Here is a 16,111-nt window from a genome sequence, read left to right as displayed (position 1 = left end):
TATCCCTGAAAATGGGGATAATAATATCCCGCATCTCAAGAATAGATACTTGTAAAGCTCCTCCGAGCTAGCACACTGAGGAGATGTAAAAACCGTTAGCTGTCACTTTCCTTCCTGAAACCACCTTACTGCTACTTTCAGTCAATGGATAGATTTAGTACTGATCTTCTCCATAATAATAACCACCTATTGAGCACTACTGTGCATCAATTATTGTGTTAAGCCCTTTAAATATTTTGTTTAATCTTCGCGATAATCCTACAAGGGTATCTACCATAATTTTCTCCACTTTATGAAGAATTTTATGAAACCTCGTGGGATTATAACCTGCCAAGGTCACAGTAAATTGATGGGCTAGGACTCAAACAAAAGTCTGATTTCGAAGCCTTCAGGTGCCTAACCACTACTTCCTAAGAAGTAGCTCATATGCTTACACTCCACACAGTCTGAATACTGCAGAAACAAACCCAAAAGTTGAAATGGTGTTAAAAAGCTATTAAAAACATACACAGAATTATGTGCATAGGAACACAGAACAGGAACTCCCAACCTAGACTTGGGTGGAAATGGGATCAGAGAAGTTATCAGAAAGTCCTAAGGAACAAATAGATACTACATAAACAGCAAAATATGCTGAGATCTATCTATCTATCTATCTATCATCTATCTATCTATCTATCTATCTATCCATCCATCCAACTGGCTGGTAAGAAGATCCATTTTTGTGTGTGCATGTGCTATCTATCTATCTATCTATCTATCTATCTATCTATCTAAACAACTGGCTGGTAAGAAGATCCATTTTTGTGTGTGCATGTGCTATCTATCTATCTATCTATCTATCTATCTATCTATCTATCTATCTATCTATCTATCTANCCCGTGGCCTTGGTGTTATCAGCACCGCACTCTACCGAGTGAGCCATGGGCCGGCCTAAGCTTTTGGCTTTTAACAGATGAATGGTATTTTACAGAAAAGCAAGAATCCTCAGATTATTGGTTAAGACCGATATTCAATACAATACTTGTACTGAATAGACAATATTTAGATTTTTACTCTTATTTCCTAGCAGACTATTCCAAAGACCAAAAGTATGACATTAATAACACAACCCAAATATGCAGTGTAACAGATGGGCTGAAGAACAGAGGCAAATCACCAGCCCTCTAAGTCATCATTTACTCACTATGAGACAGCTTGGAGTGCAAAATACAAAGGCTTCGAACCAGAAAATATATTTATACCCTAGGCTTGTAATTATATCCCTGAAAATGGGGATAATAATATCCCGCATCTCAAGAATAGATACTTGTAAAGCTCCTACACCACAGCTAGCACACTGAGGAGATGTAAAAACCGTTAGCTGTCACTTTCCTTCCTGAAACCACCTTACTGCTACTTTCAGTCAATGGATAGATTTAGTACTGATCTTCTCCATAATAATAACCACCTATTGAGCACTACTGTGCATCAATTATTGTGTTAAGCCCTTTAAATATTTTGTTTAATCTTCGCGATAATCCTACAAGGGTATCTACCATAATTTTCTCCACTTTATGAAGAATTTTATGAAACCTCGTGGGATTATAACCTGCCAAGGTCACAGTAAATTGATGGGCTAGGACTCAAACAAAAGTCTGATTTCGAAGCCTTCAGGTGCCTAACCACTACTTCCTAAGAAGTAGCTCATATGCTTACACTCCACACAGTCTGAATACTGCAGAAACAAACCCAAAAGTTGAAATGGTGTTAAAAAGCTATTAAAAACATACACAGAATTATGTGCATAGGAACACAGAACAGGAACTCCCAACCTAGACTTGGGTGGAAATGGGATCAGAGAAGTTATCAGAAAGTCCTAAGGAACAAATAGATACTACATAAACAGCAAAATATGCTGAGATCTATCTATCTATCTATCTATCTATCTATCTATCTATCTATCTATCTATCTATCTATCTATCTATCTATCTATCTATCTAAACAACTGGCTGGTAAGAAGATCCATTTTTGTGTGTGCATGTGGCCAGCTGGTACAGGCATCCAAACCCCTGACCTTGGTGTTATAATACCACACTCTAACCAACTAAGCTAACCAGCCAGCCTGAGATCAATTTAGAACAATGGCTTTCACATTTTTCTAAGTCCAATAGTATAAAAAATATTTTACCCTGTAACCAAGTCAATACATACTTCTATATATGTGTGTATATTAAAACATATATAAGGTTTCTAAAACAATTCTTAAATTTATATGTAGGTATGCGTTGTGAAACTAAGTTACCTTACTATGTTCAGTGTGTCTGACGTTTTCTACTGTATTTTTTTAAGCTAGCCAGAACCACTAAATTGGTTTCACAACCCAGGTGTGTATATTAAAACATATATAAGGTTTCTAAAACAATTCTTAAATTTATATGTAGGTATGAGTTGTGAAACTAAGTTACCTTACTATGTTCAGTGTGTCTGACGTTTTCTACTGTATTTTTTTAAGCTAGCCATAACCACTAAATTGGTTTCACAACCCACAAATGGGTAGTAAACAACTTGAATGAGAACATAGAGACTAGGAATGGCAAATTTTGCCTTTTGTACCAACTTTGGTAAATTGGCAGTAGCTATTAAAGCCATGGTAAGAAAGAAAGAATGCAAATCTGAAAAGTGTGGTAAGAAAGAACATAAAACAGTGCTGGAATTGATTAGAGATATCAGTAATGGACAGAGGAGGAAAAAATAGATGTACACATGCCACATTATCTGCTGTTCTTGATCTAGATAAAGATTCTAGATGAAAATTAAATGGGTTTTGTTTTTACATAAGTCAATGCAAATATACATTTTTTTAATCAGAAAAATTTGCAGCACTTTGTATTCCTCTCAAAGATAACAATATCTGATTTAGCAATATATTATTATTTGAGATTTACAAAAGGAATCCATCTTCGGAACTTGAAGAAGGGTAAATTTCGGTAATATTGGTGAAAGGAAAATTACTTTTTTTCCTTCTTTCCATCTCTTGTTCCTTTCTCCCTTCCCCCATGAATAAACAGCCTATGTGAGTCCACTTCATGTTCCTTCTCACTATCTTGGTCTGGTCTCACTCAGCCCTAGAGGAACACTAAAGACTTCCCTCAATGCTTCTGAAGGACACAAGGTCCAAGCTGGGACAAAAAGAACAGGAATTGGCAAAGCAGAGGGAAGAAGAGAAGTAGAAGCAAAGGTAATAATATGTACAGACGTCCAGAGGCTAGAGAGCTTGGTTCATTCAGAGAACACATAGTTCAGTATCACTGTTGCCTAGAGTACTAGAGGACTAGTGGAAAAAAATGAGACTGGAAAGGTGAGTCATGGGATGTCATGAGAGGCCTTTCTTTTTCTTGTCTCAAGGAATCTTAACAACTGGTTTGGCTCTAAGTATGTATCAGTTTGGGTACATATACGCACATGCAAGAGAAGTCTGTAATCAAGGGGGCATGGCAGAGAAAAATCTTGTAATTTCATTTAGCCCTTGTGCCAGTCTCTAAAATAGTTCCTAATGATCCTGTCTCCTGGTATCCCAACTTTGTGTAGTTTCCTCCTATACTGTACCAGGGGTGGCCTGTATGAACAATACAATAGGGCAGAAGTGATAGTATGTCACTTCCAAATACATATAGGTTATAAAAGACACTGAGGCTTCCTTCCATCTTGGAAGCTCTCCTTTCTTACATCATTTGCTTTAGGTGAAGCCATGTTGTAAAATGCCCTGTGGGGAAGCTGATGTGGTGAGGAACTAAAGCCTCCTGCCAACAGCCATGGGAATGAGCTTGAAGAAGATTCTCCAGCCCAAGAATCAAGTCTTCACAGACTGCAGCCCTGTCCAACTCCTTGACTGCAACTTCATGGGAGACCCTCAGCCAGATCCACCTGGCTAAAAGGTTCCTGGAATCTTGACCCACAGAAGCTGTGCACTAATAAATGTTTGTTGTTTTTACCTCCTGAGTTTTGGGGTAACTTTCTATGCAGCAATAGAAAACTAATATAGCCCTCCCTCTAGTTATGTTGTGCTACTTTCACAGTTCAAAATCGGACTACTTCAGCACTAGTTTTTTAAATTATTTTTTTAAAAACACTCTTCAAGTATAAAAATATTAAAAAATATTTGACCTGTAATTTGCTTCTGCATCTTCCCAAGCAAGTTGTCTAAATTCTTCATACATTTTTTTATTGAAGTGATCTCTGAGGAAAAAGGACCAGAAACGAAAGAGGGTATTCATTTCTTGGGATTGACCAATTCCCAAGTGTTTTCTCTCTGGAAAAAGTTAAAATAATAAATCATATTTTTATTAAACATACTTTTTAAAGTCAAAACAGCAGACATTTCACATGACTTAAAATGAGGAAAATTGAAACATATTAATCCTCAAAATATACTTGGGTTTCTTCTAAAAAGAGGACAATATTAATTCATTTTCTGATTTACTGCTCAAATTATAAACATCTGTCAATAATAACAGAAGAATATACTAAATTTTATTTCCTAATGTGTCTAAGCTATATATAAACGTTTACTTAAGGTAATTATTTATGATTATAATAAAATAAAACAATATTTTAGCCTTATATTAAATGATATAATTTTAATTTTTTAGAATTGTACTTTAATTTTAAACATAGCTAGGTAAAAAACAAGCCTCTTACCACTTAGGCATCTTCGACGATACTTGTAGTAAACTTGTTGGGTAAACCCATTTTCCTTCAAAAGTTCATGAGAAGGATGCTGGAACTTTGGGAATGAATGAGGAGTACATCCATGATTTCCTACTAGTGATGCACCTTCTGAAGGTGAAGCATTTGAACCGCTGTTTGAGGAGGGGGAAAAAAGTCTTCAAACTGAAATATTAAGAACCAAGTGTTTAAACCAATTTGTATTAATTTTTTTCATTATTGAGAGTCTGAGCAGTGGAAAAGACAGTAGTCCCTAAAACCCTCCTAAACTAATGACATACAGATCTACATATGAAGTGCTATTTACGTTCATCACACAAACAAATTCAGAGGTTGATAAAGAACATGGTTATAAATTCTCAAACTAAGAGCAGATAACTGAATAGCTCATTCCTGTTACAGATCCATTATTAACTCAGTTTACATTAGGTTTTTTAAAAAAATTATTATTATGGTAGTTGAGAACTTTTCAACTTCTCTGAGAAAGTAGGCTAATGATGTAAACTGGATACACTGAAATGAGGGGAAAACTCTGGCACAAAGACAAAGGCAATAATCTCATTATCTCAAAGACAAACTTGCAATTCTCTAAACTAGGCTAATGATGTAAACTGGATACACTGAAATGAGGGGAAAACTCTGGCACAAAGACAAAGTCAATAATCTCATTATCTCAAAGACAAACTTGCAATTCTCTAAATCAATTCAACTTCTGAAATATCTCCTAAATCTGTCTTTTTCTTTTCATCTGCACTACATCATTCACATTTAGGCCCTCATCTTTTTCACTTGAATTAACTGGTCTTCTTGTTTTTCCAGTCTCCCTCCTCTGTCCTGCCACCAAAGTGATCTTCTTGACATTCATCTAAATTAGTAGGTCTCAGAGTGTGGTCTGTGGACTACTGGAGGGTTCCCAAGAACCTTTCAGAAAATCTGCAAAGTCAAAACTACTTTCATAATAACACTAAGACACTGTTTGCCCTGTCCACTGTGGTGACATCTGTACTGATGGTGCAGAAGCAGTGATGTGTAAAACTGCTGATGTGAAGCGAGGCAGTGGCACCAAACTTTGCTTACTGGTGATTGTATTCTTCATGCACTTGGAATTTTTTTTTAAAAATGTCAGTTTCAACTTAAAATGTCCTTGTTGAAGCAGAAAAATTAACTTTATAAAATCTCAACACTTGAATATACGTCTTATGTGTGACAAATATGGGAAGAAAGGAAGCTTCAGTTTTGCAAGATGAAAACATTCTGGAGATCTGTTTCACAACAATGTGAATATACTGAACACTTCTGAACTGTATGCTTAAAATTGGTTAAGATGGTAAATTTTATGTTACATGTATTTTCACAATTAAAAAAATGGGACAAAAGCACAAAGCACTTTTGCAGTATATTAAAGGATAATGGTTATCTTAAGGCAAAGCACATGTGTCAATAAGTTGTGAGGTGAACTAGCTGCTCTTTTCATGGAGTATCATTTTAAATTAGAAGAACAGCCAACAAACTATAGTTATTCAGACTTTCCTATTTGTCAGATTTTTCCTCGAAAATGAACAAAACTATCCTTTATTTTTTTTATTATTTTTTGGCAGCTGGCCAGTACAAGGATCCAAATCCTTGACTTTGGTGTTATAACACCTTGCTCTAATCAAGCTAACTGGTCAGCTCACCAAATGAGTCTTTAATGTCAAAGAAAACAACTATTTGTTTCCAATGACAAAATTTGAGCTTTCAAGCAAAAATAAGAACTTTGGAAATCTTGTATTTGTCATTACGAGCCTGATACTTCTCACCAATACCTAGAGATTTTGCTAATGAAATCACTGGTGAATTTTTTTTTAGGAGTTTGTGCACATACAATACTATTTATCATTTTAAACATTATTTGTAAGAGTATATATAATTCATTAGCATTAAAAAGATTCACAATATTATATAACTATCACCACTATCTATACCCAAAACTTCATCATCCCCAACAAAAACTGTACCTATTAAACAATAACTACCCTCTTGTCCATCCCCTCAGCTCCTGCTAACCTCTAATCATTCTGTCTCTATTCTTCTGTCTTTTTGCCTATGCTAGGTACATCATACAAGTGAGATCATACAATATTTGCCCTTCTGTGTTTACTTTACTTCACTATGTATGTTTTCAAGGTCCAACCATGTTGTAGCACATATCAAAATTTCATTCCTTTGTAGGAAATGAAATTCCTCAATTAGAAGGAAGAAATAAGCTAGAATTCATACCAGATACTTAGGTTAGTAAAAGAATCTAAAATAACACTGGAGCTCCAGCTGTGATTAGAGTACATGAATCTATACTAATACCAATGAGCCCAGGACTTTAGCAACATTCAGCAGACTAAGAGCAAATATAATGGAAAAAGAGCTGGGTTTACTCAGCTTGGGACTTGGCAAGAACAACAACAAAAAATCTAGGAGTAAGAATCTAGAATTCAACCAAAATTTATAAGCACACAAAAAGAAAATAAAAATCGAGAGATAATGCAATAAACAGAACCATATTAAAGATGACCCTGCTACTGGCATGATCACAGAATGGACTTTAAAATAACTATGATGGCTGGCCGGTTAGCTCACTTGGTAGAGTGCGGTGCTGACAACACCAAGGTCAAAGGTTTGAATCCCATTACTGGCCAGCTGCCAAAAAGTAAATAAGTAAATAAATAAAATAACTATAATTAATACTCATACTTTTCTGGTAGGGACTATATCTGTCTTGTTTCCTGCTATAAACTCAGTGTCTTGAAAAGTGCCCTACATATTGTCAGTCCCTGCTTTCCTCATATTTTACTTGTGGGGGATGGTGGAGTGGTGGCTGAGAATGAATAAATCACCATATATTTTACACCATATATTTAACAACAAAAGAAATAATGTGATAAAACATGAATCTTAAGAAACAAATTCTTACCAAAATGTTAGAACTAAAAATTCTAGTTAAACTAAACTAAATGCTATTAACTTAACATTTTTCACAATTATCTGTTGATCTCTAAATATACTGCACCAATAAAAAAAATATTTGGGAAACAAACTCAAAATCACTTAGAACTCAAAAATAACTATTATTATACCACAGGTGTCTAGAAGAATATATATTTATTTTCTAGAGACAATATATCTAATAAGAATAATTTAAAAGTACCAAATATGTATCGCTGAAGACAGATTTCAAGATTTTGAGATCATGATAAACTCCCCAGCATTTCTTTTCATGAAATGAACTAATCTTTCCCCTTCTAATAACCAGTCAGAAAACATTTTTTCCCAAAGTTAACTTTTCAAATGGAAAAGCTATCAAATAATTTCCTGAAAATATTTAATACAAACAGGATATAGGTTTTCAAGAAACACAAAACAATGAGCAATAATTCACTTCTGTATTGCCTCTACAGGACAAAATATAGCATACTGCTTTGCACGTAACTGCACTCTAAAAGGTATGCTTTATCGTCTCTTTTGAGGTAAATAAATCTTTCTTTAAAAATTAAAGCTATAATAAAAAATACTTCTTGCTAATAATCAGCTAATCTAAATTATTTCCCCAAAAAGAAAAAACATCTAAAATAATAATGTGTTTTGTTTTCATATTCTTTACATAGTTTTGAGCAGATTGTTTAGAACATTAATTCCCTACATAATATCTATTAGGAATGTGGGATCTTTCCAAAGATAATAATGTTCATAGACCTAAAAAGTTTATAATCTAGGAGTCCACATTGTTTAGAACATTAATTCCCTACATAATATCTATTAGGAATGTGGGATCTTTCCAAAGATGATAATGTTCATAGACCTAAAAAGTTTATAATCTAGGAGTCCACATTTGTGAAAAATAATTTAAATGGAAAAAAATTGTCCTACTGAATTATTCCCTTAATGTACTTACTGTGAAACTGTCCTGCTTATTTCCCCTTCTTTGGTTTCTTCCTACTATTTTCATTGTTCTATAATTTGCTAACACATTAATTTAAAAGTATTCCCAAATATCTAATTAGTAAATGTTTTCAACAAACTTTAAATAAAGAATGAAAGGAAATGTTTGATAAGTATGGCACCTGACAGAGGATGTTCTTGGCTCATGATCTCTCGAATCCATTACCCAACCAACATGACACTCTAGAGGGGGATTTGAACTATGCCTTGTTTTTCTCTTTCGTGGACTCTGAAGAAAAAGAAGTCAAACATTGCAATTACTTTCAATAGTGTGAACCTCACAAGTAAATTAAAACCCTCTGATTGTAAATGAACTCAAACATTTTCATACTGTGGATGACACATTGTGAAATCATATGAAGTCACAAAACTCAAACTCAAACACCCTGCATACAAATTACATAACTTAACAAACAAGGTCCTTTGCTAGGTTTATAACATAAGGATCAAAGGAAATGCAAGTCAGTGTGACTCCTCATTACACCTTCTAGAGATCGTCATTAATTATACTACCCAATTGTAACGGAGTTATTTCTTAACCTGAGAAAACATCACTATGGTAAAATACCATTTTTTAAATGAATTCTTGTAATTTAAAATACACATTTTTTTTAATGTGATAAAAACTAAAATGTCTCATTCTGTAATGTCAAAGGATACAAAATGAAGGCTTTATATTCCTAGTTGTCTTTTGTACCTTTGCATCAATGACTTTTGGTTCTTTAATAACAGGATAAAATCGTGGTGTTTTGTTAGGATCTTGCAACCTGGGTGTCCGAGGTTTTCTGGGTGTTCTTGCAGGATGAATTTTATGAGATTCTGGAACTGCAGTAGGGAATGAACAGGCCATTGTTGCTGAAGTTATTTCTGAAAAATCAAACAGCTTTTGAGCTAATTCATCAGTCACATCTACAAAATAAAAAGCTCTAAAATTATTTAAATACAAGGAAAATTTTTTACTATGAAAATACAGATAATTCTTAAATTGTCTAACCTCAAAGGATTTTTCACTAGAAGTATTTCAAATATTTAAGAATAAAAACTAACAAGCATTTGTTTAGCCATCACTTAGCTTTACAAAATTTAAATTTTGCTATATGTTTATGACCTTTTCTTTTTTAAAGTAAGAAAGGCTGAAACTTATTGTGCAATTTTCCCTAATTCTTTTTCCCTCCTGAGATAATTAGGCTCTTAAAATTGGTATTTTGATCTATTGCCACATATATGTAATAATATTATTTTGCATAATTAACTTTATATAAATGACATCATACTGTATCATTGTTTTTTCATATTTCATTCATATAGCTCTGATTTGTTCACTTTCATTGCTGTATATAGCATGCTGTTATACAAAGGTATCAAGATTTATTCATTCTACAGTTTAATCAACAATGATTCAATCAACATTGCTGAACATGTCTCTGTACAGCTGTGAGCATTTCTCTAGGGTTTACACCTGAGTGGAAATGTTGAGCCAAAGGATATGTGTACCTTTTGCCTTACTGAACACTGTCAAACATATTTCTATAGTGGTTTTACCAATTTATACTCCCACCAACATCATGTGAGACTTCCACTTATTTTACCTCCCAGTCAAGACTGGGTTTTGTTCAGACTTTTAAATATTTTTCCATTCCATGAGGTTTAAATGGTATTTGCATTTCCTTAGTTGTTACCAGTGAAGTTGAGCATGTTTTCATATTATCTAGTTACCATCCAAAGTTCCCCTTTTGTGATCTTGCCATTTGTATTCTTTGACATTTCTCCATTGATTTCTTTTTTAACTCATTAATTTGCTCATGAAAATCTTATGGTAAAATACTAAGCGAGTCAACAGATGAATCAAGTAGTAGTGACAAAAATATAGGCTTTATTTCTGTATGGCTTTTCTTAAGACTTATCAACTTCTTTTGATTCACACAATAACCTTTTGTTCTTCCATTCAACACATATTAAGTGGCTACTATCTGCCAAGCACTATTCTAGGCACAAGTTTATAATGTCAAAAATGAACTTACCCACTTGCCGTTTCCTCTCCCAATCCATTTCCTCATCATTACCAGAATGATTATTCTGAGGAGCAAATTAGATAATTTCTTATTTCTACTTAAAATCCTTTAGTGTTTCCCCTTTGCCTCCAGAAGAAGCATAGATTCTTTATCTTTCCTGATTTTGCCACATATGTTGTCATTCTCTACTTCAATCTTGGTGACCCAAGAAGCACCAAACTACTTACTGTCCCTGTTTCTTTCATTGCTCTACATCTTTTCACACACTTTTTCCTTTGTTTGAAAGTCCCTTTCCTTCATCTTTTGTATACCCAGTTGAATTCATATCCTTCCTTTAATACTCAGCATAGATGATACCATCCTTGGGAATGTGAAGCATTCCTTGAACACGTCCTGCCAACACAGTTAGTCAATTTTTATTTGTATCTTCTCTGCATATTACCCATTTACTGTTTCAATTATTAAATTAAAATTTATTTTCTTAAATAACATCCTATTAGATACTAAGAGCAACAAGTCTCATTGCTTCCCTGAATGCAATGGCCACAATCTTATTGAATACTAGTGCATACCATAATGCATAGGAAAAAATATAACCTCACTAAAGGAATGCTAAACCTAACTGAATTGTGTTAATGCTGTTTCCTTAAACAAGAAAGATATACAATCTTAGGGATAAATATAAGAGCTTATTGAATACTAGTGCATACCATAATGCATAGGAAAAAATATAACCTCACTAAAGGAATGTTAAACCTAACTGAATTGTGTTAATGCTGTTTCCTTAAACAAGAAAGATATACAATCTTAGGGATAAATATAAGAACATATACTAAAAAATATGTTAAATACAGTACCTTTGCAAAAGAAATATTCATAAATGTAGGCGCAACAACAACCCAGAAAGAATAAGCTTCCCAGCACCCAGAATATGGTCTCTAAATTCCATTTCCCACTGATCAGGTCTGAACAAAAGAAAGTCTGGAGCAGGAAATGTATAATATAAGCCTGGAAAATCTTTTTTTAATTTTTTTTTTATTTTAACTTCTCAATATACATTGTAGTTGATTTTTATGTCCCTTTACCTGTTGCTTTCTCCCCCCCCCCCCACATTATATCTGTTCACTTGTTTTAACAAGTTCAAGGAATTGTTGAAATTGTGGTGGCTTCTTCCCGCCCCAACTCTTTGTTTGTTTGTTTGTTTATTTATTTATTTTTAGCTCCCCCAAATAAGTGACAGTGTGGTATTTCTCTTTCTGTGCCTGACTTGTTTTATTTATATAATTTTCTCTAGGTCCATCCATGGTGTTGCAAATGGTAGTATTTCATTCTTTTATATAGCAGAGTAGAATTCCACTGTGTAGAAATACCACATTTTTTGTATCCACTCATCTGACGATGGACATTTGAGCTGGTTCCAACTCTTAGCTACTGTAAATAGCGCTGCAATAAACATGGGAGTACAGGTATCTCTTCGGCATGATGATTTCCATTCTTCTGGGTATATTCCCAGCAGTGGAATAGCTGTGTGATCTATCTGTAATTGTTTGAGGAACCTCCATACCGTTTTCCATAAAGGCTGTACCATTTTGCTGTCTCACCAACAGTGTATGAGAGTTCCTTTTTCTCCACAACCTCACCAGGATTTATCATTCTCAGTCTTTTGGATATTAGCCATCCTAACTGGAGTGAGATGCTATCTCAGAGTGGTTTTGATTTGCATTTCCTGAATGCTGACTGATATTGAGCATTTTTTCATGTGTCTGTTGGCCATTCGTATATCTTCCTTTGAGAAATGCCTATTCAGCTCCTTTGCCCATTTTTTAATTGGGTTCCTTGTTTTTTTGCTGTCAAGTTATTTGAGTTCCTTGTATATTCTGGATATTAATCCTTTATTAGATGTATATTTTGCAAATATTTTCTCCCACTCTGTTGGTTGTCTTTTCACTTTGTTGTTTCTTTTTCTGTGAAGAAGCTTTTTAGTTTGATATAATCTCATCTGTTTATTTTTCCTTTGGTTGCCTGTGCTTTTGGGGTCATATTCATGAAGTCTGTACACATTCCTACTTCCTTGAGTGTTTCCCCTATGTTTTATTTAAGGAGTTTTATTGTTTCAGGATGTATATTTAATTCTTTAATTCATTTTGTGTTGATTTTGGTATATGGTGAGAGGTACAGATCTAGTTTCATTTTCCTACATATGAATATCCAGTTTCCCCAGCACCATTTGCTGAAGAGGCAGTCTCTTCCCCAGTGTGCAGACTTGGTACCTTTGCCAAAGACCAGATGGCTGTAGGTGTATGGGTTGATTTCTGGGCTCTCTATTCTATTCTATTGATCCATGTGTCTGTTTTTATGCCAATACCATTCTGTTTTGGTTATTATAGATTTGTAGTGTAGTTTAAAGTCAGGTAGTGTTATGCCTCCAGCTTTACTTTTTTTTTTTTTTTTTTTTTTTTTGCTCAGGATTGCTTTGGCTATGCATGGTCTTTTTTTTTTCCATATAAATGTCTGGAGAGTTTTTTCCATTTCAGAGAAAAATGTCATTGGAATTTTGATAGAGATTGCACTGAATCTGTAGATCACTTTGAGTAATATGGACATTTTCACAATGTTAACTCTTATGATCCAAGAGCATGGAATATCTTTCCATCTTCTTGTGTCCTCTTTAATTTCTCTCAACAGTGGTTTCTAGTTCTCTTCATAGAGATTTTTCACATCCTTGGTTAACTTTATTCCTAAGTATTTTATTTTTTTGGTGGCTGTTGTAAATGGGCTAGGTTTCTTGATTTCTTTTTCTGCATGTTCACTGTTGGAGTACAGAAATGCCACTGATTTTTGTGTGTTGATTTTGTATCCTGCAACTTTGCTGAAATGATTTATCAACTCTTAAGAGTTTTTTTGTAGAGGCTTCAGGGTGTTCAATATATAGAATCATGTCATCCACAAACAGGGACAGTTTGACTTCATCTTTTCCAATCTGGATGCCCTTTATTTCCTTCTCTTCTCTGATTGCTCTGGCTAATACTTCCAACACTATGTTGAATAGGAGTGGTGAGAGTGGGCATCCTTGTCTAGTTCCTGTTCTTAAGGGAAAACCTTTCACCTTTTCCTGGTTCAGGATGATACTGGCAGTGGGCTTATTATATATAGCTTTAATTGTGTTGAGATACTTTCCATCTATAACTAACTTGTAGAGTCTTTATCATGAACAAATGTTGAATTTTGTCAAATGCTTTTTCAGCATCTATAGAGATGATCATATGGTTTTTGCCATTGCTTTTATTGATATGCGTATCACATTTATTGACTTGGTTTGCATATGGTGAACCAACCTTGAATCTCTGGGATGAATCCCACTTGATCATGGTGTATAATTTTGTGTATGTGTTGCCATATTCTGTTAGCTAGTATTTTATTGAGGATTTTTCCATCTACATTCATCAAGGATATTGGTCTGTAGTTTTCTACTTTTGATGTATCTTTGTCTGGTTTTGGTATCAGGATGATATTTGCCTCATAGAATGAGTTTGGGAGAATGGCCTCTGTTTCAATCTTTTGGAATAGTTTGTAAAGAATTGGTATCAATTCATCTTTGAAGGTTTGGTAGAATTCTGCAGTGAACCCATCCAGTCCTGGGCTTTTCTTTGTTGGGAGCCTTCTGATAACAGCTCCAACCTCTTTTACTGTTATTGGTCTGTTCAGATCTTCTATATCTTCTTGGCTCAGTTTTGGTAGTTTGTGTGTGTCCAGAAATTTATCCGTTTCCTCCAGATTTTCAAATTTGTTGGCATGTAGTTGTTTATAGTAGTCTCTAATGATTCCTTGTATTTGAGGTATCAGTTGTAATATGACCTTTTTCATCTCTAATTTTTGTTATTTGGGTCTTCACTCTTCTTTTCTTAATTAGCCTTGCTAATGGCTTGTCAATTTTATTTATCTTTTCAAAAAACCAACTTTTTGTTTCATTGATCTTTTGTATCATTTTTTTGGTCTCTATTTCATTTGGTTCTGCTCTGATCTTAATTATTTCTTTCCCTCTACTAACTTTGGCTTTGGATTGTTCTTGTTTTTCTAGATCTTTAAGGTGAAGTGTTAGGTTGTTTATTTGCCATCTTTCCAGTCTTCTGAAGTAAGCATTTGATGCGATAAATTTCCCCCTTAGTACTGCTTTTGCAGTATCTCACAGGTTTTGGTATGATGTATCATTATTTTCACTAGCTTCAAGAAATTTTTTGACTTCCTGCTTAATTTCTTCTTGGACCCATATGTCATTAAGTAGAATGCTGTTTAATTTCCATGTGTTTGTACAGTTTCTAGAGTTTTGTTTGTTATTCATTTCTAATTTTAATCTATTGTGATCTGAAAAAATACATGGAATAATTCCAATTTTTTTGTATTTGTTGAGACTTGCTTTGTGACCTAACATGTAGTCTATCTTGGAGAATGTTCCGTGTGCTGATGAATGAATATTCTGAGATTGTTGGATGGAATGTTCTGTAGATATCTGCCAAGTACAATTGGTCTAAAGTGTTGTTTAGATCTTGTGTTTCTCTATTGATATTTTGCCTAGATGATCTGTCCAATGTTGAGAATGGGGTGTTCAGGTACCCTGCTATTATGGTGTTAGTGTTGATCTCATTCTTTATATCTAATAGTGTTTGCTTTATAAATCTGGCTGCTCCAACATTGGGTGTGTATATTTATGACTATTATGTCTTCTTGATGGATAACACTTTTATCATTATATAGTGGCCTTCTTTATTTTTATGGTTTTTGATTTAAAGTCTATTTTATCTGATATAAGAATAGCTACTCCAGCTTGTTTTTCATTTCTATTTGTATGGTATATCTTTCTCCATCCTTTCACTCTTAGTCTATGTATGTCTTTACAGGTGAAGTGAGTCTCTTGAAGGCAGCATATTGTTGGGTCCATCTTTTTAATCCAGTCAGACATTGTGTGTCTTTTGAGGGGGTAATTTAATCCTTTTACATTTTGAGTTATTATTGAAAGGTGTTGATTTACTCCTAGCATTTTATTTATTTTTGTTTAGATATCTTAAGTATCTTTACATGTCTTTTGTTCCTTTCTGATTTTCTGTTTGTTTCTGTGATTGTTTGTTTCTTGGGGTGGTAGATAAACTACTTTTTCTCTTTATTGTTAGCATTTTTGTTTTACTGGTAGGTTTTGTTCTTTCTTGAGTATTCACGGCAGTGATGGTTGTTTTTCAGGTATCAAATCCAGTACTCTCTTGAGAATTTCTTGTAAGGCTGATAGTGTGGTAGTGAACTCCCACAGTTTTTGCTTGTCTGAGAAACATACTATTTGTCCTTCACTCTGGAAGGATAGCCTTGCTGGATAAAGTATTCTTGGCTGGCAATTTTTGTCCTTTAGTATTTTGAATATATCCTCTCATT

At 34.1% G+C, this 16,111-nt stretch overlaps 1 protein-coding gene across 1 annotated transcript in view; it reads right to left on the bottom strand.

Annotated features, from left to right (window-relative positions):
* LARP1B (La ribonucleoprotein domain family, member 1B) overlaps positions 1 to 16,111 on the bottom strand; it is a 117,800-nt gene that overhangs the window by 5,001 nt on the left and 96,688 nt on the right. Inside the window, exons 13-18 of the mRNA XM_008587374.1 lie at positions 11,051 to 11,086; positions 9,379 to 9,590; positions 8,804 to 8,910; positions 4,683 to 4,843; positions 4,149 to 4,293; positions 1,700 to 1,758 (exon numbers count right to left, since the gene is read on the bottom strand). Coding sequence (XP_008585596.1) covers positions 1,700 to 1,758; positions 4,149 to 4,293; positions 4,683 to 4,843; positions 8,804 to 8,910; positions 9,379 to 9,590; positions 11,051 to 11,086 — 720 coding nt within the window. The remainder of the gene's footprint in view (positions 1 to 1,699; positions 1,759 to 4,148; positions 4,294 to 4,682; positions 4,844 to 8,803; positions 8,911 to 9,378; positions 9,591 to 11,050; positions 11,087 to 16,111) is intronic.

Source organism: Galeopterus variegatus, unplaced genomic scaffold (genome assembly GCF_000696425.1).
Source record: "Galeopterus variegatus unplaced genomic scaffold, G_variegatus-3.0.2 Scaffold4359, whole genome shotgun sequence".
NCBI lineage: Eukaryota > Metazoa > Chordata > Mammalia > Dermoptera > Cynocephalidae > Galeopterus > Galeopterus variegatus.
The sequence above is the reverse complement of the archived record's forward strand: the minus strand, read 5'-3'. Positions and strand labels throughout refer to the sequence as shown.